Genomic DNA, 20,960 nt, shown 5'->3' on the forward strand with positions numbered 1-20,960 from the left:
ACGTGAGACTGGTATTGATCTTCATATCTAATTCTAAGTAATCTATCAGCCATACCTCATCATAAAGTTTAAAGAGCAACTTGCAGGTTGGAGACCCCAGTGAATCAAAGTGTAGGGATAATGTACATACATATATACAGAATATTGTGTATGTAAATATATATTAACGTAAGTAAGAAGATAAAAGTACAAAGACATACAAAATACCTTCATTTAAGAATATTTCAATACTCACAATGTATTCATAATCTCAGGTATAACTAATTATATTACGTATGCACAACAGGAACAACTGAATAAGCTGATGAGCACCCTGCGAAGCACTGCTCCTCACTTTGTCCGCTGCATCGTGCCCAACGAGTTCAAGAAGTCAGGTCAGTAGGCGAAGCCACTTCCATGCATACACTTCAGAAAGATGTTGGAACTGTGTGATGCTGATGATCACATTCTTCTCTCTGTCATGTCATGAAGGTGTGACAGATAACCATCTGATCCTACACCAGTTAGCATGTAATGGCGTGCTGGAGGGGATCCGTATCTGCAGGAAAGGATTCCCCAACAGATTACAGTACCCAGAATTCAAACAAAGGTCGGACTCCCTTTCTTCACCATGTTCATCTTTATGTTATTTATCAGCATTAACATTACCATGATCTTGATGGTCCTCCTCCTCATCATTGTCTCCTCTTCCCCCCTCATAACTCCTGTGTTTCATCCCCCTTCCTCTTATCTCACTTTGTCTGCCCTAATTTTCATCATTCCATCATCTCTTTTCATTCTCTTCCTCCTCCTGATGTTTTGTAGGTACTACATCCTGAACCCCAACGTCATCCCTAAGGGATTCGTAGACAACAAGAAGGCCTCTGAGTTGCTCCTGAGTTCAGTTGGCCTGGATAATATGGAGTACCGCATCGGCCACACCAAGGTACACCGCAGTTATAATCGGCCTAAAACACAATAATTAAATAATATCTCTTACTGCACGAAATAAATGAAGATACTGTATGTGTAAAGACTCCATATAACTGTCAGTATATGCCAACATCTTCTCATATCCCGTATATTTCCTACATTTACTTGAATAATAAATATGTGAAAACGTGTGATTATGTTTATAAAACATTTAAAGTGGCAATAATTGGTATTTCAGTTGAAAAATGGCAAATATACTTACACTACATATTGGACACTACACTGCAAACAGTATGCCAATATATTACATCCCTATATGTAACTTATATATAACAAACTCAGCTGCGCACAAATTTATCTTTGTGTTTTCCTCTCCAGGTGTTTTTCCGTGCAGGCATCCTGGCGAAGCTGGAGGACATGCGTGACGAGCGGCTGGCGAAGATCATCACCATGCTGCAGGCTCAACTCAGAGGAACGCTGATGAGGGTCGAGTTTAAGAAGATGGTGGACAGACGGTCAGTGTGTGTGTACACAGCTGGGTCACAGAGATGCTGTATTCAATGCATGCTTGTAAGCAATAATAATGTGTCTGCGTTTATGTGTGTGTGATGCAGAATTGCACTGATGGCCATCCAACGCAACGTGAGGAAATTCCTTCAGCTCCGCTACTGGGGGTGGTGGAAACTCTACAATAAGGTAAAATGCTGACTTTTAATCTCACGTCAAATGAAAAATTATCACCATCTCTATCACCACCATCTTCATATTTCCTGCCTCGGCTCCTGCAGGTGAAGCCCCTGCTGATGGTCGCCCGTCAGGAGGAGATCTTCAAGGCGAAGGAAGAGGAGCTGAGGGAGGCTGTGGAGAAGGTCAAAGAGCTGGAGGGGAAAATCAAAGCTCTGGAGGGAAAAATGGCCACTCTTTCACAGGAGAAGAAAGACCTTACCCTGGCATTGGCTGCAGTAAGTTTATGTCATCTGCACACAGTTTACTCAACCGACGCTTGTCTGAATTAAAGTTATATTATATTTTTGCAAGCATTCAACAAAGAGGGAGTTAAATCCTCTGTTTTTCTTGTTCATTTGATATTGTTTGGTATAAAGGAAGATAGAAATCTCTGGCCCTAGTTTGTGTCTCTCTTCTAGTAACGCTACATTCCAGTCCAGTCACGGTGCTTGGATCAGTTATTCCGGAAAATAAATATGATCTTTGAAAAGCCGATAAGGTCTTGAAACACATACTGCTGCTCTGAAGCTATTTATTTAACTCTCCTTCCTTCTGAAATAAATATTTTTCAGACAGCTCTGATGGAGCTCGGGATTCGTCAGGAGGAGTGCTGCTTTATTCCAAACTATTTTGCTGTATACATTTAAATGTGTAGAGCAAAGATCGTGGTTTTTTTCCTTCTTTTAATAGATGTGTAGCTCTGCGCCTTGAATGTCATTTTAATACAAGAGAGGCACAGACTGTGGCTAAGAAATGTAATTAAATACTTTTAGGGTTTTAAAACGTTTCCTTAAAATCCTGGTGTCATTTGGGTTGACATGTGGCACATAAATATATACATATTCTGAAGCCAGAGCTGTTGATATATCTTTCCTCTGTCATAACACCAGTATAGTTAATACACACTTTATCTGCTTGTCTTTCCACAGGAGCAAGACACACTGAGTGATGCTGAGGAGCGTGCCACCCAGCTGATGCACCAAAAGGTCCAGCTGGAGGAGTCATTGCAGGTAATAGATGATATATATGTATAATTTCATATAATATAATGTTTAATATTTAACAATAGGATTCCTCATAATGCATCAGCAGCAGCCGTGATTTCTACAGTATTAACAAGTAGCGTTGCAGACAATCCAGAACAATAACAGTCTAATTTTATAAGTGATGGCTGACAATATCACATGCATAATGCTGAAAGCATGAACAATACCAGATGATCTTATTAGGAATCTGTGATATTTGTGAAATTTGATAATAAGTCCTTTAAGAGGGTTAGATGTCCTAGAAACAGCTGGAAAAACTGTCCTGTGTCTAAAATAACTGAATTTAGGATCTACGTGAGCGCCTGGAGGAAGAAGAAGGCAACACAGCCTCCCTCCACGGCCAGAGGAGGCAGCTGGAGGGGGAACTTACTGAGCTGAAGAGAGACCTGGAGTCTCTGGAGTCCACACTGGCCAAGACTGAGAAGGAGAAACAGGTAGAGAGGAGTAGGATGAGGAGTGGAGATATTGTTTATTTTGTTCAATTTTGTGTGGTTTGATGGACGGAAAAACAGGATATTAGCTTTAAGATTTTACCACTGAGTTCTGTATAATGGTGTGTTTAGGGCCTGGACTACAAGGTACGAAATCTGACAGGCGACCTGAGTCAGAGAGATGACCAAATCGGCAAACTGCAGAAGGAAAAGAGAGCTCTGGAGGAACTGCAACAGGTAGACAAACAGGCACACATGTGCGTAGGTGGACATGCACACATGAGAACATGTGTAAAACATAAATAATGTAATTTTATATTTGAAACAGAAAACTCTGGAGGATCTGCAAACAGAGGAAGATAAAGTTAACCATCTGACCAAGACCAACAGCAAGCTCAACAACCAAGTGAATGAGGTACAAATAGAAAGACCTGCTTGACCTTATGATTTCTGATTATCAGGCCAACGGCTGAATGTACTATATGTTTGTGTGTGTGGGTGTGTGTGTAGCTGGAGGACAGCTGGGAGCAGGAGAAGAGAATCAGGGCGGAGGTGGAGAAAGCAAGAAGGAAGGCAGAGGGAGACCTGAAGATGACCATAGAGAACCTGAACGAGATGGAGAACGCTAAGCTTGACCTGGAGGAAGTCATCAAGAAGTGAGAGACAAACACACACACACACACACACACACACACACACACACACACGGTTCTGACTGAAGCTGACAAGTTCAGTAAAGTTTCGAAAGTATCTTGACTTCTCATAACAAACAAAACAAACTAATACAGTAAAGTAGCGATACATCTGTGTGCGTTCCTCACTCTTTCGTACATAATGATCCCCTTCTGCTGTATTTGTGTGTGTGTGTGTGTGTGTGTGTGTGTGTGTGTGTGTGTGTGTGTGTGTGTGTGTTCATCCAGGAGAGACTTTGAGATCAACAACATGAACTCGAAGCTGGAGGACGAACAGGCTCTCAGCTCCATGCTCAGCCGCAAGCTCAAAGAGCACCAGGTACAAAGGACTACACTCGCCGATTTTGTGTCTTCTTCTGTGGTTTAAGCTGTGTTCACCAGTTAAGTCAACTCACTATGAACAGAGCTATTAAGAGCCCCAGACCAGCCCCAGTATTTTTGGATGTTGTTCTTGCATATTTAAGCTACAGTAAACACTATCAAGTCAAATATACATTTGTTCAAAACAAATGACATTTAGTGCTAATAAGTAAATTAGCATGCTAACACACTAAACATACCTGCTTAAAGGTTCAATATGTAAGAATCACCTACTTGTCAAATTCATACTCAAAATATAGGGGCAGCATATCACCAGAGTAACCGTTAACTACTGCTAACCATAGCGGCTGTTAGCTAGGTAGCTCAGTTTGCTGTGCATCTAGTGGTCCAGACTGTTGTGGAATGATTCTCATTATGATTCTCAGTTACAAAACCATTTTTATTTTGGAGCTATGAACAAACAGTGGACGTTATTTCTGTAGTTGTCTTCATTATGTAAGTGTTAATTTTGACATTTGATGTGTTGGGCTCCTGATATTGGTGAATTCACTGCAATGAGCCTGGCATTTTTTGAGCAGCGTTAAATGTCAGGTGATGAATGTTGCGTAAGGTTAGTAGAATGAAGAGAAAAGGATGATGGGATGTAAATGTGAGATAACAGATGACTGTGTGGGGAAAAGCAGACAGGGCGGTGTGAATTTAAGGTTTGGCATTCGAGTGAAAATGAGGAGTGGAAGAAGTCAATGAGAATAATAAATGTCTGGTTTTAAAGATGTGAGTTTATTTTTGTTTGTGTCGCTCCTCGCAGGGCCGCATTGAGGAGCTGGAGGAGGAGCTGGAATCTGAACGAGCCATGAGAGCCAAGGTACAGCTCAGTTTAAACAGGCTACTGTAGTCCAAACCTGCTGCACTACAATTATGTAATCACATGTTGCACACTGCAGCCAATTCATTATTGAATAAACTGCTAATTATTTTAGTTTAATTCGTTTAGTTTAGTCTTTAAAATGTCAAAAGATTTTGAAAGATGCTCACCACAATTTCTCAGAGTCCAAAGTGACCCTTCAAATCGCTTTTTTTGTCCAACCAACAGTCCAAAAGCTAAAGACGCTTCATCTTGAATCATAAAAGGACAAATAAAAGCAGCAAATCCTTATATTTAACAAGCTGGAACAAGCAAATGTTTGACATTTTGCTTTAAAAATGACTGAATGAAAAGTATAAATAGGCAGACAGGTGGTATATGATTAATTGCAGTTAGAGATTAGAGTTTGTTGTCTGTCTGCTCTCTGACAGGTGGAGAAGCAGAGGGCAGAGCTATCACGAGATCTTGAGGACCTCAGTGATAGACTGGAAGAGGCAGGAGGAGCCACTGTCACCCAGGTAGGTGTTACTGACAGTCGATCAGCCTCAACTTTGACCATTTTTGTTTTGGTCAGACAACTTTAAACTACAACTTTATCTGTGGCTAACCGGTTTAGATTGAGCAGAACAGGAAGCGGGAGACGGACCTGCTGAAGCTGAGGCGGGAGCTGGAGGAGTCAGCGCTCCAATCGGAGGCCACTGCGGCGGGGCTGAGGAAGAAGCACTCAGATGCGATGGCAGAGCTGGGGGAGCAGCTGGAGAACCTGACCAGGCTGAAAGTGAAACTGGAGAAAGACAAGCAGAGCATGAAGGCGGAGATCGAAGATCTCAACGTCACCATGGAGACCATACAGAAAGCAAAGGTGCAGACTAAATCTTGAGTGATCAACTCGTAAGAAAACACATCAGACGTGACTCATGACTGATACTGATACTGCTTTTGCATTTAGATGAACTCTGAGGCCCACGGCCATAAGCTGGAGGACAACCTGGCGGAGGCCAACGCTCGCCTGGCGGAGATGGAACGCACTCAGACGGAGCTCAGCACCGCTAAAATCCACCTGACTGGTGAGGACACACACATGGAATGACCACAAACACTGCTTCTTTGAGCGTTTTTTTTTTTTTTTTAACAGTTTGTTCCTTTTGTGTGTGTCTGTGTCTGTGTGTGTGTGTGTGTGTGTGTGTGTAGCGGAGAACAATGACATGAGCAGGGAGCTGACGGACGTGCAGAGTAAGCTGACCCAGGCGACCAGGCTGAAGGCCTCCCTCACCTTGCAGATCGATGAGCTCAAGCGGCAGGTGGAGGAGGAGAACAAGGTACATGTTACCACACACACAGCTGACTATTTCATCTCTGAAGTTGTCTTTTTGCTGCCTTTAAAACTTGCACATAAAATGATTCTCCCTCTCCTCTGCAGGGTCGTAACACAGCAGTGGTGTCTCTGGCCAATGCCCGTCATGACCTCTCCCTGCTCAAAGAGCAGCTGGAGGAGGAATCAGAAGGCCGCGGGGAGCTGCAGCGCCTTGTGTCCAAGCTCAACGCTGACGTCACCTCCTGGAGAAGCAAGTACGAGACGGACGCCATCCACCGCACTGAGGAGCTGGAGGAGACCAAGTAGGTGGAATAGAGCGAGACAAATACAGCAGAGCCAAAAGTTTTGTACATCTGTCTTGTGCATGAATGAAACATGGAGGTTGTCAAAATACTTTTTTCTCTCTCTGTCCACCCACTCCTCTCCAGGCGCAAACTTGCAGTGCGTCTCCAGGAGGCCGAGGAGGCAGCAGAGGCGGCTCAGGCCAGAGCTGCCAGCTTGGAGAAGGTCAAGCAGAGGCTGCAGGGAGAGGTGGAGGACCTCACCATAGACCTGGAGAGGGTAACACACAAACACACAAGCAGACAGATAAATGAATGCAACAGTGATTCTAAGATCACAAAAGGGGCCTTAATTTGCTTACGGCCTGTGTTCCTTTGTCCAGTCCAGCGCCGCTGCAGCAGCTCTGGATAAGAAGCAACGAGTTTTCGACAAGCTGGCGGCCGAATGGAGCCAGAAGAACGAGGAGCTGCAACTGGAGCTGGACAACAGCCAGAGGGAGAGCCGCACCTACATGACGGAGCTCTACAAGCTGAAGACAGCCTACGAGGAGAGCCAGGATCACATAGAGACCGTCTGCAAGGAGAACAAAACCCTCTCAGGTAGCCTCTAACTGCTGTGGCAAGCTGTGTGAAGGAGGGATGATATCCTAAAAAGATGGATGATAATACTGCGCCCTCTCTCCCCACAGAGGAGATCAAGGAGTTGGTGGACCAGCTCGGGGAAGGAGGTCGCAGCGTCCACGAGCTGCAGAAGGCAAGGAAGAAACTGGAGGTGGAGAAGGAGGAGCTGCAGCTGGCTCTGGAGGAGACCGAAGCTTCACTGGAGGTACAACGAGAAAAAGCCCTAGGCATGTGTGAAATCTGACTGTATGACAATATGAGAAACAAGGGACATTTGCTTCCACCCACAGTACTGTTGTCTATATTCTAGTTGTCAAAATATGCGTATGGGGTGTGTGTGTGTGTGTGTGTGTGTGTGTGTGTGTGTGTGTGTGTGTGTCTAGGTGGAGGAAGGTAGACTGGTACGTGTACAGCTGGAGCTCGCCCAGGTCAAGGCTGACATCGACCGCAGAATCCACGAGAAGGAGGAAGAGTTTGAGGTCACAAGGTTGGAAAACGATGAATAGACAAAAGATGAACATTACAACGGCCATCAAAAACACAGAAAACAGTTAAACCTCATAAGAAAGTAAAGATTTTATCATGAACTGTGTACAAATTACTGGAGTGGGGATGGGAGGCTTATGTTTGATTTCTTAAAACAGTCCCCAGGGTTATTAATAAGTGAGACATTAACACTTGATTGGCATTTTGCTAGAAAATCATTTGCTAGAAAACGGGTTAAATAAAATATAAATCTGGGGCATGTGGAAAGTAAACAGCCTTTTGTGTCCCTTCAAACAAATCCTACTAAAAAAATCCCAACAATAACTTTCATACCACCCCTTAAGTAAACCATTATTTCACTGATTAACTACAGATTCACAAGTGTACAAGTTGTACCTGTGCCACCATGCAGCTCGAGCTTTGTTTCATTATTAACTCGTCCTTCACCTGTGTCATTCCTCCAGGAAGAACCACACGCGCGCAGTGGAGTCGCTGCAGGCCAGCCTGGAGGCAGAGGCCAAAGGTCGTGCCGAGGCCGTGAGGATGAAGAAGAAGATGGAGGGGGACCTGAACGAGATGGAGATTCAGCTGGAGCACGCCAACAGGAACAACGCTGAGCTGGTCAAAACCCTGAAGAAGCTGCAGCAGCAGATCAAAGTAGGAACTTGCTTTGAGGAAGTGCTTAAAAAATCCATGTAGTTTGTGAACGCCACAGCAATAATCCTCTGCCTCCCCGTCCCTCATCCAGGATCTGCAGGTGCAGATGGACGAGGACGCCCGTCAGCACGATGAGCTGAGGGAGAAGTACAGCCTCCAGGAGAGACGTCTGTGTCTCATGCAGGGAGAGATGGAGGAGCTGAGAGGAGGCCTGGAGGCGTCCGAGAGGGCCCGAAAACAGATTGAGCAGGAACTGGTCGACACCACAGAGAGGTTGAGTGAGATCAACATGCAGGTAGGTGGCAGAGACAACCATGAATTACATTTTTTTTGTTTTACAATCCCATTTGTCTTGATTCTTAATTAAGTGTTGCTTCTTGCTGCTCTCTTTTCTTGTATTTAATCAATTTCTTTTAATCTAGAACCAAAGTCTGACCATCCTGAAGAGAAAGCTGGAGGCCGACCTCGCCCGACTCTCCAGTGAGAATGAAGAGCTGATCTCAGAGTTCCGCTCTGCCGATGAGAGAGCCAAAAAGGCTATGACTGATGTAAGCTGCTGACTACACACACACACGTGTTTAGGTATATTAGGTATACATAAAAATGACAGTGTACAGGGAATAAAATGCATGACACAGAGAAGATTTAAATAGTCACTTCATGGCCATTTTGTCGATGAATGGACAAATGTGTCTTCCTCCAGGCGACGCGACTGTGTGAGGAGCTTCGGCAGGAGCAGGACAGGAGCTCCCACCTGGAAAAGATCAAGAAGAACCAGGAGCAGAACCTTAGAGACCTCACACTGAAGCTGGAGGAGGCCGAGCAGCATGCTCTGAAGGCCGGGAAACGCACCATCCAGAAACTGGAGACCAGGGTGAGTTGATGGGTGGAAAGCAATAGTGGTTCCACAGAACCACACCATATTGTGTTGATTCTTTACTTTTATTGCTTCTAGATCAGGGAGGTGGAGAATGAGCTGGACCAGGAGCAGAAGCGCCACATGGAGACGGTGAAAAACCTCCGTAAGGGAGAGCGACGACTCAAGGAGCTGATCTTCCAGACGGAGGAGGACCACAAGACCAATCAGCGCATGCAGGAGCTGGTGGAGAAACTCCAGAACAAGCTCAAATCCTACAAACGGCAGATAGAGGACGCTGTGAGTAGGAGTGGTGACGCTGGACTGAAAGATATAATATCAACATTTCTGAGTCTATGACAAGGCCTTCGTGATATATCTTGCTGAGTTAACCCAGTTCCAAATGATTCCAACAATGATCAAACCCAGAGAAACCCTGTGTTTCCTTTGGTTCACCTGTCGCTATAACTTCTGGGAGAGTCGGACAGCAAGGAAAGAAGTCAGCGAATAGGACTTTACCTGAATAATGTAAATAGATTTTCATCAGCAATGGTGGTGTCCGTCTTTAAATTTGATTGAGGGACCCCTAGCAGCAGAAATTACATACTGCACATTTACAATTTCTATTTTCTTAAGAATCTCTTTCTTATTAAAGGGGCTACATGTAAGAATTTGAGTTGAAAACAGTAAAAAAGATGAAGATTCACTTTTTGGCTTTTTGGCAGATAAGCTTGAAAGCACTCTAGCCAGTTAGCTTAGCTTTACACAAAGACTGCTAGCCTGGCTCTGTACAAATTTAACTAAAGCTCACTAATCAACAGTTTGTTTCTGTTTGTTTAATCGGTACAAAAACCAGCGAGTAAAAACAGAAAAACTAGCTAATGGCTAACAGATGCTTAAGTAATCGGCTGCTGCAGGTAGCCTTATATTTTGCAGACAAATACGAAGGTGGTATAAATCTTCTCATCTAACTGTCCGGCAGAGAGTCCATCAGAATATTTCCCAAAATGTCGAACAGTACCTTTAACATGTGCCACTTTTAATTATACTTCTTGAATCCCATTAGAGCCTAGAAAATTCAAAAATGTGTCAATCAAAAAAAAAAATATAGGACACTTTCCTTTAATTCCTCAAAAGCAGACAAATTAGAGAGTGACATTTGTTTCTTTCGTATTAAAATGAACCTCTTGTGTCTCTGTAGGAGGAGCAAGCCAACACCAGCCTGTCTAAATACAGGAAGACTGTCCATGAACTGGACGATGCTGAGGAGCGTGCAGAGGTGGCGGAAATGACCTTAAATAAAATGAGGATGAGGAACAGAGCCTCCGCCACTAAGGGCTTCACCTCGGTGGAGATCGTCCAGGTCAACAAGCCTACTGGTGGAGGACAGGACGAGTAGAGGGGGAAAGAGAGACACACACACACACATCGCTTGCAGGTGGGCATTTAAACAATTCATCTAACTCAGATTATCATGTTTGGCACACTCAACATTGTTCAGTGTGTCTTTGTCTTCCCACAGAGTGACACACACCCATTCAGCCCTCCAAAGGACGCCTGACTGAGGAAGTATGGGCTCAGGCACCCAGCCAGAAAGTCTTAAAGAGGCCCAGACAGATCCTTCCAAAGTCTTAAATAATTTAACATGTCTTTAACATCACCAATAGTCTTAATCAATATAGTCTTAGGGTGAGTCACTTAACCTGTGCTAGTCGATTTCAGCCTGCACGCTAAGTATGTCTTACTGTCAGTGTGGCTTGAATGTACTGTATGTGTCTACAGTCTTTGCTTTAGTATGTGTAAGAGAGTGTGTTTGGTGTGTGTATGTGTGTGTCTGCGCCTCGTATGGTCTCAGTTGGTGTCTTTAGGCTGGAGGGAGGAGCGAGTGAAGCTGTGCCCTCACGTCAACGACAGAGAGCCCACCTGCGTGTGTCGCTACCTGCCTGTGTGTTAAAAGTGTGTGTGCGTAGTGGCCCGCTGCAAAAGTCTTAATAAAGTGTGAGCAAATGAGCTGGAAGGTCTGTGGGATTCTTCAGAGAACACATACGTACACCTGTTTAGCTTTTAGCTTTGTACATGACACATCTGTGCCTTCAGCTGACACCCAAAACGATACAACTATGAACAGAAACCCCATTAAGGGCCTGTGGAAAAATGACCTGAGGTTTGTGATAATTTGGTTGCATCAGTTTTATTTAATATACACCATGCACGCATAATATTAACTGATGTAATTAAGACATTACAGCTAGATTTTGACACAGGGCCTCTCTACAGAAAGACGAAAGACGCTGTAGTCAACTCGTTACATCATACTGCTGCACAGTTAGCTAGAGCCAGTCAGTGTAGGATAGAGAGCCAAACATCTTCTCGCCTGTGTGGAGCAAGTCTACAACTTTTAATACCACAAATGCCGTTAGAGCTCCGATATATTAAATTGTCCTGCTAGCTACATCTGAGCCTTTCCTACCCTTAGGTGTGCATAAACTACAGGCTACCAAATTCTATTCAAAATATAAAATCGTGACATTAACCGCTGACTTATCAGTATCGGTAAAGTGAACACTCATGTTGCTCAGTATCGCCTGTATGTGTAAATGTTGGGTAACAGTATCAACTAGATGATACGGCAGTGTTGTGTTTACAGCCTGTTGAGCTGACCCCCAGCGGCAGAAAAAATAAAAATAATATACATTTCACAGGCACTTCCCATTTCAGCTCAACTTAATGAATATTACCAAGTTACCACAGTGCAACAAGAACAAAAGGCACCTATCTCATACATCAACATGGAATTTATTTTCATTTTAGTTTCAGATGAACGTTTCACATTTTATACAAAATCATTAGAAAATGCCTGACACTCCAAAATCCCATGACTAATCCTTGTATAGCGGCTTCAGACGCCAGAGGATTAATGGGGAATCATGCAGCATCCTGGACCAGTTGTTGAGGCTCAGCCTGAGCTCCAGATCAATCGAAATGTAATCCCGAGTTCCCTCGATGGCCAAACACCCACCGACCCACAGTGTAACATCTCAAAGCCCCAGTCGTAACCTGACAGTATGGTACAGTGATATCTCGCCACATCTAGTAATGTACAGAGTAGAGATAAAGCAGCTTCCTGCCTTTCTCAACTGATCTCCAGACTGCCTTCCCAAATGTCTTCGATGTATGGACAAAGTACCACGTCAACAACACCATGCATGTTTTCTTACGCATGACACATCATTGGTTATGATTGGTTATCTAGATTTAAAAAAAAAAAGATCATTAATATCAGAGTTTTAATCAACCAATGACTGCAGGCCTGAGGAGGGGAGGGGGAGGGCAGGAAGGGCCACTGAGCCTCTGTTTGGATGAGGTAAAAGTGAGGCGGGGGGAAGTGGAGGCTAATTACTCAGTGTTTTGCTAATGTACATGCCCGGCATACACACAAACACGCACAAATGAGGTCTCAGCACAAGCGCACAGGCACACACTCTTGTTCGCAAACACCTCTGCCTCATGCCAAAAGCTTCTAAATCGTTCTTTGGAGGGAAAAGTTGAGCCACATGACGGGCGCCACACTCCTCGCAGGGCAGTGTGACCGTGTGTGAGAGAGGAGAAGGGTCAGAAAAGATAAGTACACACCCTCGATTAAGATCCAACAACTGAAAATAGATTTTTATTAAGCCAATGAAAACAGATCCTCCTCTCAAACAGAAGAAACCATGACACTTGGGCAGCGAGGCACTTACACAATCACTTTTGTTTTACACAGTGCTTGCGTCAGTGTGTGTGTGTCTTAAGTGAAGACACAGCTACATTTTTTTTTTTTGATCAAACTTCCAACGCACACACTCACAGATACTCGTCTTCACATTGGAGCATGTCTTTTAGCGGTTGGCACATGTACATGCAAAGCGTCAGTTGGGCCTGCGCAGGCGAAACTGAGGGAAAAGGGAGCGCGGGAGGAAGGGGGGAGGGAGAATAAGATGTATGTGAACAGACAAACGCACAGACAGACTTACAGACAGGCTCTTGAAACACTTTGAGCGTTTAAAAACACCCCCAGTCTTTGATCCTGCCCCTGCCCCCCTTGTGTCACATGTTCATAGCAGCACCAGAGGAGCCCTCTGATTGGTGGGTACAGCCGTCCGTTAAGTCAGTCGGTTTCGAGGATGAGCGGCGGTTGCTCGTTCTCCTCCTCTAAGCGCAAGTCGTTGAGGTCGTCCTCTAGGCCCGCTCCTCCAACAGCGCCCTGCTCTTCGCAGTAACCTAGGAAACAAGAGGTCAAAGGTAACATAAATTCTGTAACGAGTCAACAACAGGTCACATGTCAGAAGGAAATGAAGATTCTTTCTTCAGCCACTTCCTGAAAATTACTAAAAGTCAATAGCTGATGATGACCTGAAATTTGAACCTCTGACCTTGCCATACTTTATTTGCAATTTACTACTGAATTTGTATTTCGACACAATGCCAAAGAAACATCACAACTTCTTGTTTTAGGGGTGATTTCTTAATTCAATGTTATATTTGTCTAAAGGCAAGCATACAATTCAAAATATCGGAGAATCTAAGTAATAGTAGTAAACAGAACAAAGTTTCCAGTCAAAAACTGAATGAATTTTAAACTTGGGTTTGAACTTCTTGTATAATTATATATAAAAGTATCATAATTCTTGAAATATAAAACTACTTATAAAGTAAGCACAACAAACTCAACTCAAGAAACCATCTTAAGTAACACATTTACTACAATTAACACCAATGTATGCAGTTCTTTCCACCAAATCTCCTGAAAAACTTGAATAAAAATAACAAAAACAAAAATAAAGTGTTACTTTTGAACATTTGTGCGACATACCTTTAGTGACTGCAGCACTGTAGGTCTGGGCCACAAGTGGGCGGTCATGTGACCCCTGCTCAAGGATCTCATTGGATGGCTCAGCGCTGCCGTCTAACCTGAAGTCAATGACGTCAAGAGATTTACTGACAGACACTCAGGGACAGTTCGGGCTGCTGACTGTGCACTCTCAGTCAGTGTGTGTGTGTGTGTGTGTGTGTGTGTGTGTGTGTTACCTGTGCTGCTTCATAAGTGTGCACTCCCCTCCCTCTTGTGGATCCAGATTGTACAGATACAGGTAACCATCAGCCGCTGCCACCAACAACCTGGGAATCTTCTGAATCCTGATTTAAGACAATAAAAACAAAGATTTACTAACATCTTAGAGCCCAGTGATCCATGAAAAGCCTCTGATTTACTGAACACCAAATTTAGCTTCCACGGCTTGTGTGCTGGTGTTATGCAACTACTGAAACAGTTCTCTTCGGATGAAGGAATGATCTGCTGCAGTTTCTCATCATAAGACTCCATTACAGACATGAGCAGCAAACTGTATTTACAATGTTTGACTGAGGTCAAAAACTGAAGATCATCTCACAAGTCACCTTGAAGGTCTCATTTAAACCTTTTGAACTGAAAATAATCAGCCAGTGCCTACATTGTGCTGTCATTTGTCATGTCATTTCAAAAGTCAGGCATTTTATCATCAAATCAGTAGGTAGTGCCCGCAGGCAGTCCCTGTTCATGGGGTTATTAATAAATGAAGATGGACTGAAAGGCAGAGGACAAATTTGCAAGACCTGTCTGTGTATGTAAATCTGACCCTGAGAGCAGACGACAATGAGTCATTCATTTTAGCTCTGACTCAACTTTCACTTTCTTTCTGGTGTGTCATGGCTTCTACAAACAGTTTTATACTGTTTCAAACACCAAATACACAAAAACAGTGCTGTATGTGTACATACATATGTCGATTTGCATATAGTAGGTGTGTCTGTGTGTGTGTGTGTTTGAGTGTGTACTCACACAGCTAAGGCGCAGATGTTCTTATGTCCACAGAAGGGCAGACGTACGGTGGCGAAGGCTCGCCCCTGTGTGAACATTTCCGTAACCTGGGACGGCAGGTAGGTGGTGGACGCCATCAGGACCTTGCCCAGGTAGCCTCCCCACGTAGTGGGCTCCTCCGCTGGCCTATAAACACAAACAGAATATGAGAAGCCTGTGTTTCTCTGAGGATTGTGAAGCAAACTGTCTGTAAATGGGCAGGACATCCTCACCCTAAGGAGATTTTTAAAATCTAACATATTAGGACAGACACAGAAAGGCACGTACACATATTTCTCCTTCTGTGTCTCTAATTTGAAGATGTGGACCGTCTCTGTGTTGCTGGAGGCCGACAGGTACAGGCCTTCCATACTGAACGCCAGTGAGCAGATGCTCACACACCTAACATAACATACAGAATCAAGTCAGTCCATCACAGTAAAACAGCTTAAATGTCTGAAAAAACAAAACTTTACCACATCAAACATCAAATTTACCTCTTGACTCCTCTTCGAAACTCAAAGAGCTTCTGTCCCTCTGGGATCGAGAAGACACGAATGACTGTGCCCTGAGGAGGAAGAAAGATGCACAGAGGATGACAAAACCGGAGAAGAAAGGAGCGACACTGATTTGAATTTGCTCAGCTGGAAAACAGAAATCATACACAAACAACCCACAGAGGCCAGTGTACTGTGCAGTAACTGTCTTACCTTCTCTGAGGCTGTGGCCAGTTTGGTTCCACTGGCATCAAAAGCTAGAGCCGCTAATGGGCTGTCGTGGGCTGGAATCATATTAGCCGCTCGCTGGGAAACAAATACCGACACTAGTTAGAGATGTGCTACTTCAGAGCGATGAAAACAGTGAGGAACAGTGACGGATGATAGGAAACACTGGCTGTTAGACTAGTGAGGTCGCAACAGAATAGTTACTGTACGAGTTTAAAATTTCTCCTCTAAAACTACATTGCCCCTTTAAGTGTTGCCAAGCTGGATAATGATGGCTTTATCAAAGAAAGATAGTGAGCTTTACTGTGTCGTGTTGACCTACCAGGTTGACTGTGTCAAACACCTGAACCTCTCCTATCGTAGCACTGCCTGGGTAGGCCAGATAACAGTTGTCATTGCTGATGGACAGGGCACACAATCCTGGAGAAACATTAGCACAGATATAAACTAACGAACAAAAGGAAGCCACAGAAAGTAAAATATTAATCAGTTTCCAACAGAAGCACATTTATCTGAGCTTGACGATAAGTGAAACTGAAAGAATGACTCACGTAACGACAATGATATAAATGTTTTTAATAGTTCTGACATGAAGAGTGGGTGAGATTTATTCTGCGGATGTTTTAAACACATAAATATGACAGAAGCAACTCAGATCGCAGAGACAGAACTCAGCCTTTAGGGCAGCAGCAAAGAAAATGGAGTTAACTTTGAACTAAAAATAAACTGGTAAAAATGAGAGAGAGGGCGAGGAAAGTCACATCCACAGCGCACAGTATACTGCATACAAGTGAGCTGCCCAGTTTGGGAGATATCAGCTATAGAGATGTCTGCCTTCTCTCAAATATAACAGGACTAGATGGCACTCGTTGTGCTCAAAGTGCCAAAAAATACATTTGAAAAACTCAAAAGAATCTCAAGAGCTGATTGTGAGAAGTTTCACGCAGGCACTATTTTCTTTCCACATCGCCACACATAAGGAAGCATACATGGCACAGGTTTTAAGCACTACAAGCTAAGTACCATCTAGTTCCATTATACTGGAGAGGAGACAGACATCTCTAAAGCCGATATCCTTAAAACTCAGCTACTCAAACCAAAACCATCTAGATGGATAAATAGCATTACAGGTAAGAGGCCAAAATATGTATTTTGGATTTTGGTCTGAACTGTCCCTTTAATGTTTTTCATCCTATAGATATTTCACTACTGTACAACCTACTATACTCTACATAAAATACACCCAGACAGATTGAGATATTGTTAGCTGTTCTTCTCTCTCACCTGAAGGATTAGGTGGAGTTTCTCTGATAGTGTGCAGCACTTTCATGTCTCGGATGTTGTGAATGTAAAGCGACTCCTCCAGACATACGATCAGCCTCTGCAGAGGAACCAAACAACATCAGCAACATCACTGTCAAAGTCCTATTAGACATTCATTCCTTACCTAACTATGCACATTTGACAGACAAACAGAGAGGTGTTTCTGTGTCCTCTTCCTCCTACCTGTCTGTTGAGCTTGACGGCCAGTATGGTGTTGGAATATGAGTAGTTGCAGATCTCAGTTCCCTTCTTGAAGTGACAGACTTTGAGCTTCCTGGGGGCCTTCAGGCTGACGATGGCCACCAGGCTGCTGGAGAACAGACGCTCCACGATACACACATCCTCCGTGTCCGCTGCAGGAATACACACACAATTTAAAGCATCACAGAATAACCGCATTCAGCAGTTAGCTGACTCACAGAGGAATACAATTGCTGTTGGTGACCACTGTGGTGCTGCTGTAATCTTTGAATGAGTTGTGTTGTTCCTGAACTCACCTAATTTTTTTAAATGTACATTTACGAATGGATCGGGCAAAAGCCAGGGTAATGAATTATAGATAAGAGCACTTACAGGGCCAAAACACTCATCGACTTCCTCTGACCGTACAACGTGAGTCTCCTATGCCTGCTTTGCATCGGCTCTTTAAACGTAACATTATTATAACATGGGACAGATTAGCTAACCATACATGGGTAGTTAACAGGCGTGATAAGACCGTTGAAGAGATCAAACTATAAATTATGCAAATCCAATAAAGAGAAGGAAGTTGATGTTGGGAAAAGTGCTGACAAACCTTTGTTAATATTTAAAGTAAGAGCATCGCTCTAATGGTGCAGTTATTATGTTCTGTTTAGACAGCACGCATTAAAAACACAATACCTCAAAATGACCAAACAGTAATATAACATAGCTTTAAAACCCATTACACATACATAAGGACTGTGTACTTGTGAATGAATGAAGAGACTGTGTGGAGAAGGCACTGGACATTACTTACTACATTCATATATCTGCTCCAACTTGTCCACAGAGGACAGGGAGAAAAACTTGTATCCTGATTTGGTGCCAACAGCTAAGGACCTGTGTAAATAACACATACAAACACAGCATTGAACAAGCATTGCATCAGCAACACATTACACTCTTACACACTCAACATAGTGGCTCTGATGTCGTTATTACAGCTCACAGAGGCGTTTCAAAGTGGACACGTGAAGGATCAGCCGGTTAGTGTAATAGCAGTGGTGTCTGTGGGTGGCAATCAGACTGTGACAGTGGTCACACGACTGGAGCTGTTTTGCAATAGGAGCAGGCCTGTGTGGTCACCGGCACATTTAGCGGACTATCCCTCCGCTCACTGCAACAGCATATAGCTACGTGTCTTATAGAGGTCGGTCTACAAGAAATACACTGACCCAGTTTAAGACTTTTACAGCATTATTGCAGTCCTCTAACTGCAGCGTCAGTCCTATAAAGCATATCAGCCAGTCAAAGCTTATGAGTAAAACAAACAAAATGACATATCCTCAACTTATATCTGACTGCAGTCTGTATATTGATAATAAGAAAACTCACCCCTGACTTCAAAGTTACATGACACCTAACCTACATGTGTATTGTGGCTAAAGTTAGCCTCGTACCACAGCATCATGTTAGCTAGAAGGCTATGCTAATGACGGGTGTGCTAGCACAGAGCGTTACCGTTAACTGGACACTTTCATTAGCTGCAGATAAAGCTAGCGGGTTTTCTTTTTCCATTTTTAACGTGAGAAACCACATCCAGGCTATTTCACATCGCGACCTGTCACCCCGTGAGGCGCCCAGACAAGTCCACATTGAGCTAGCTAACGTCAGCTAGCTTGACAGGACAGGCCATCGGATCCCCAGACACTCTCCCCGGCCCTGCCTTACGTGTTGTCCTGGTTAAAGTTGGCGAACAGGAGCTGGCTTCCGCCAGCATCCCCGCTTTGACTGGCCAAGTTCATGGGCTCGGCACCATCGACATATAATGCTCCGGCGGAAATAGCAGCAGTCGGGCTGGGATTACTACTGTGATAAGGGCCAGAAGTGCTGGTCTTCAGGGGGCCATCTCTTTTTCCTAGCCCTGCTGTAGTGATTGTTGTTGTTTTTCATAGAGGCTGTTGTTCCGCCTTACTGCGCATGCTCAGAGGACGCAGCGTGCGGTGCGTTTAAAGAGCCAGAGCAGTTTTGTCAAGTGCAGAATCATAAGATAAAAATGTCAGGAAACCTAAAATAACTGTGAATAGTATGTTTTTGTTTCATATATCGACTTCACGGGAGACAGAAAGCAGCAGAAATACTCCTCTGTACAATAACTACTCATGACTTGATGTAACAGCGCCCCCCACCGTCAATATGTGCAAACAACACCTCAAACTAATGGTAGATATGTGCAGCACATTGTGGCCTGTTCCTGTATTCTCTTAACTCCAGCCGGAAATTGATTGTTGATCAATAGTAGTTGATCAATAGCTCGCAAAGCTCTTCCAACAGATCTTTTACAGTTAGTTAGAAATGATTATCTTTACTAAAATATCTCCACTCTATTTCCTTTCTTAGAAATACAAATATTTCAACATTTAATCATGATTCAATATCTATCCATCATTTAACAATAATGCTGTGTAGCTCAACGTGGTAGATATGGTGACCTAAATATACTGTTTGTTGTGAACTGACAAAAAGCTTTCACTTTCTACCGTGTTTCGTTCTTCTAAAGTGAAAAAGACTTACTTTAAGGTTTTCTGAACAGCTAGTTTAATTTTGACCCTGCTTCATTTATATATCGTGTCAAAATTAACTGAGAACATTTTGTTATTCGTGGCCTTTTGTTCTGCCAGTCTAGGCTGAGGACTTGCTTATCTCTTAAAATAGCACATATCCTGTATTTGAATGGACTGATATTTGATTATATGCAAGGATAAACTACAGTTAAATGTATCAGGTTTTATTTTGAAAATATCACTTGGAATTGGAACCAAACTTTGACTTTGATTTATATTTTGTGTCAAACTGTGTAAACTGAGTTGACTTTCAGCTCGTATTACATAATTTAGTCTATTGATATTGTCATATTCCCAATTTGAATTGTATATATATATATATTTTTTTATCAATAGAACTACAGATATCCAGCATCTCAGGTACCATCGTACCTCCTCCCTCCCAGGTGCCTCCTGCTCCTCCTGGCCAGCCCCTGTTGCCCCAACTATTCCAGCATTGCCATGGCATGTGTGAACAGGTGCAAGCAGGACTTGTTCCTGAATGTAGCTGCATGTGTGAACTGTGCAAATCACAAGAGGAGAGTCTGCAAGAGTGAAGCATCCTTTTTGGGTTTTTTTTTGTAAAATCTCAGCTGTATGATGTGCCATGTTTGCTCACAAACAGATTTTCCTCTTCACTATTAGATGATAGAATATATATTGCAGATAATAATACATTTAATTATATGCATACAACTGCACTAAACATATTAGCACAAACAATTTTAATATATGTGAAAAACATTAAAGGGGCACTACGTAGTTTTGGAGAAGAAATTCAAACTCAGAATTTTAATATTTACAGTATTAATGAGGTAATAATACAAACTCAGAAATATGTATTTTTTCCATAAGTGAATAAACAAGCTGTTAGAGTTTGTTTATTTATCTAAACTAAATACACATCCCTGTATGTAGAATTTTATACATGGCCTTTCATTGACCATATATCAAACTTAATCTGTCAGTTACATGCAACTTGTTTGGATGCAATGTTACTAAAAATGAAAAAATGAAGGTTGATAATCCTGTGAAGCTGCAT

At 43.1% G+C, this 20,960-nt stretch overlaps 2 protein-coding genes across 2 annotated transcripts in view; one reads left to right on the forward strand and one right to left on the reverse strand.

Moving 5' to 3' along the window:
* LOC311268577 (myosin-16-like) overlaps positions 1-11,144 on the forward strand; it is a gene marked incomplete at its 5' end in the record, with an annotated part of 17,106 nt that extends 5,962 nt beyond the window's left edge. The window contains 29 exons of the mRNA XM_084372272.1: positions 287-374; positions 472-589; positions 805-925; positions 1,291-1,427; positions 1,527-1,608; positions 1,701-1,874; positions 2,568-2,648; positions 2,972-3,118; positions 3,248-3,352; positions 3,444-3,530; positions 3,626-3,771; positions 4,036-4,126; positions 4,937-4,993; positions 5,425-5,511; positions 5,610-5,855; positions 5,943-6,060; positions 6,185-6,312; positions 6,414-6,610; positions 6,737-6,869; positions 6,973-7,189; positions 7,279-7,415; positions 7,594-7,697; positions 8,161-8,353; positions 8,445-8,648; positions 8,776-8,901; positions 9,057-9,227; positions 9,309-9,509; positions 10,411-10,647; positions 10,732-11,144. Of these exons, the coding sequence (XP_084228398.1) occupies positions 287-374; positions 472-589; positions 805-925; positions 1,291-1,427; positions 1,527-1,608; positions 1,701-1,874; positions 2,568-2,648; positions 2,972-3,118; positions 3,248-3,352; positions 3,444-3,530; positions 3,626-3,771; positions 4,036-4,126; positions 4,937-4,993; positions 5,425-5,511; positions 5,610-5,855; positions 5,943-6,060; positions 6,185-6,312; positions 6,414-6,610; positions 6,737-6,869; positions 6,973-7,189; positions 7,279-7,415; positions 7,594-7,697; positions 8,161-8,353; positions 8,445-8,648; positions 8,776-8,901; positions 9,057-9,227; positions 9,309-9,509; positions 10,411-10,608 (3,894 nt within the window). The 3' untranslated portion in view covers positions 10,609-10,647; positions 10,732-11,144. The remainder of the gene's footprint in view (positions 1-286; positions 375-471; positions 590-804; positions 926-1,290; positions 1,428-1,526; positions 1,609-1,700; positions 1,875-2,567; positions 2,649-2,971; positions 3,119-3,247; positions 3,353-3,443; positions 3,531-3,625; positions 3,772-4,035; positions 4,127-4,936; positions 4,994-5,424; positions 5,512-5,609; positions 5,856-5,942; positions 6,061-6,184; positions 6,313-6,413; positions 6,611-6,736; positions 6,870-6,972; positions 7,190-7,278; positions 7,416-7,593; positions 7,698-8,160; positions 8,354-8,444; positions 8,649-8,775; positions 8,902-9,056; positions 9,228-9,308; positions 9,510-10,410; positions 10,648-10,731) is intronic.
* An 842-nt stretch (positions 11,145-11,986) lies between these two features.
* Positions 11,987-19,280, reverse strand: wipi2 (WD repeat domain, phosphoinositide interacting 2). The gene is made up of 12 exons (XM_084370706.1): positions 19,047-19,280; positions 18,133-18,215; positions 17,316-17,485; positions 17,094-17,190; positions 16,132-16,229; positions 15,795-15,887; positions 15,582-15,652; positions 15,373-15,486; positions 15,067-15,231; positions 14,277-14,384; positions 14,062-14,159; positions 11,987-13,469 (listed from the first exon to the last, which is right to left on the reverse strand). Exons 1-12 carry the CDS (start codon positions 19,118-19,120, stop codon positions 13,357-13,359), a joined length of 1,284 nt encoding a protein of 427 aa, XP_084226832.1. The 5' UTR covers positions 19,121-19,280; the 3' UTR covers positions 11,987-13,356.
* Between the last annotated feature and the right edge of the window lie 1,680 nt (positions 19,281-20,960).

The sequence above is a fragment of the Pagrus pagrus genome (assembly GCF_965226575.1).
Source record: "Pagrus pagrus genome assembly, chromosome: 13".
NCBI lineage: Eukaryota > Metazoa > Chordata > Actinopteri > Spariformes > Sparidae > Pagrus > Pagrus pagrus.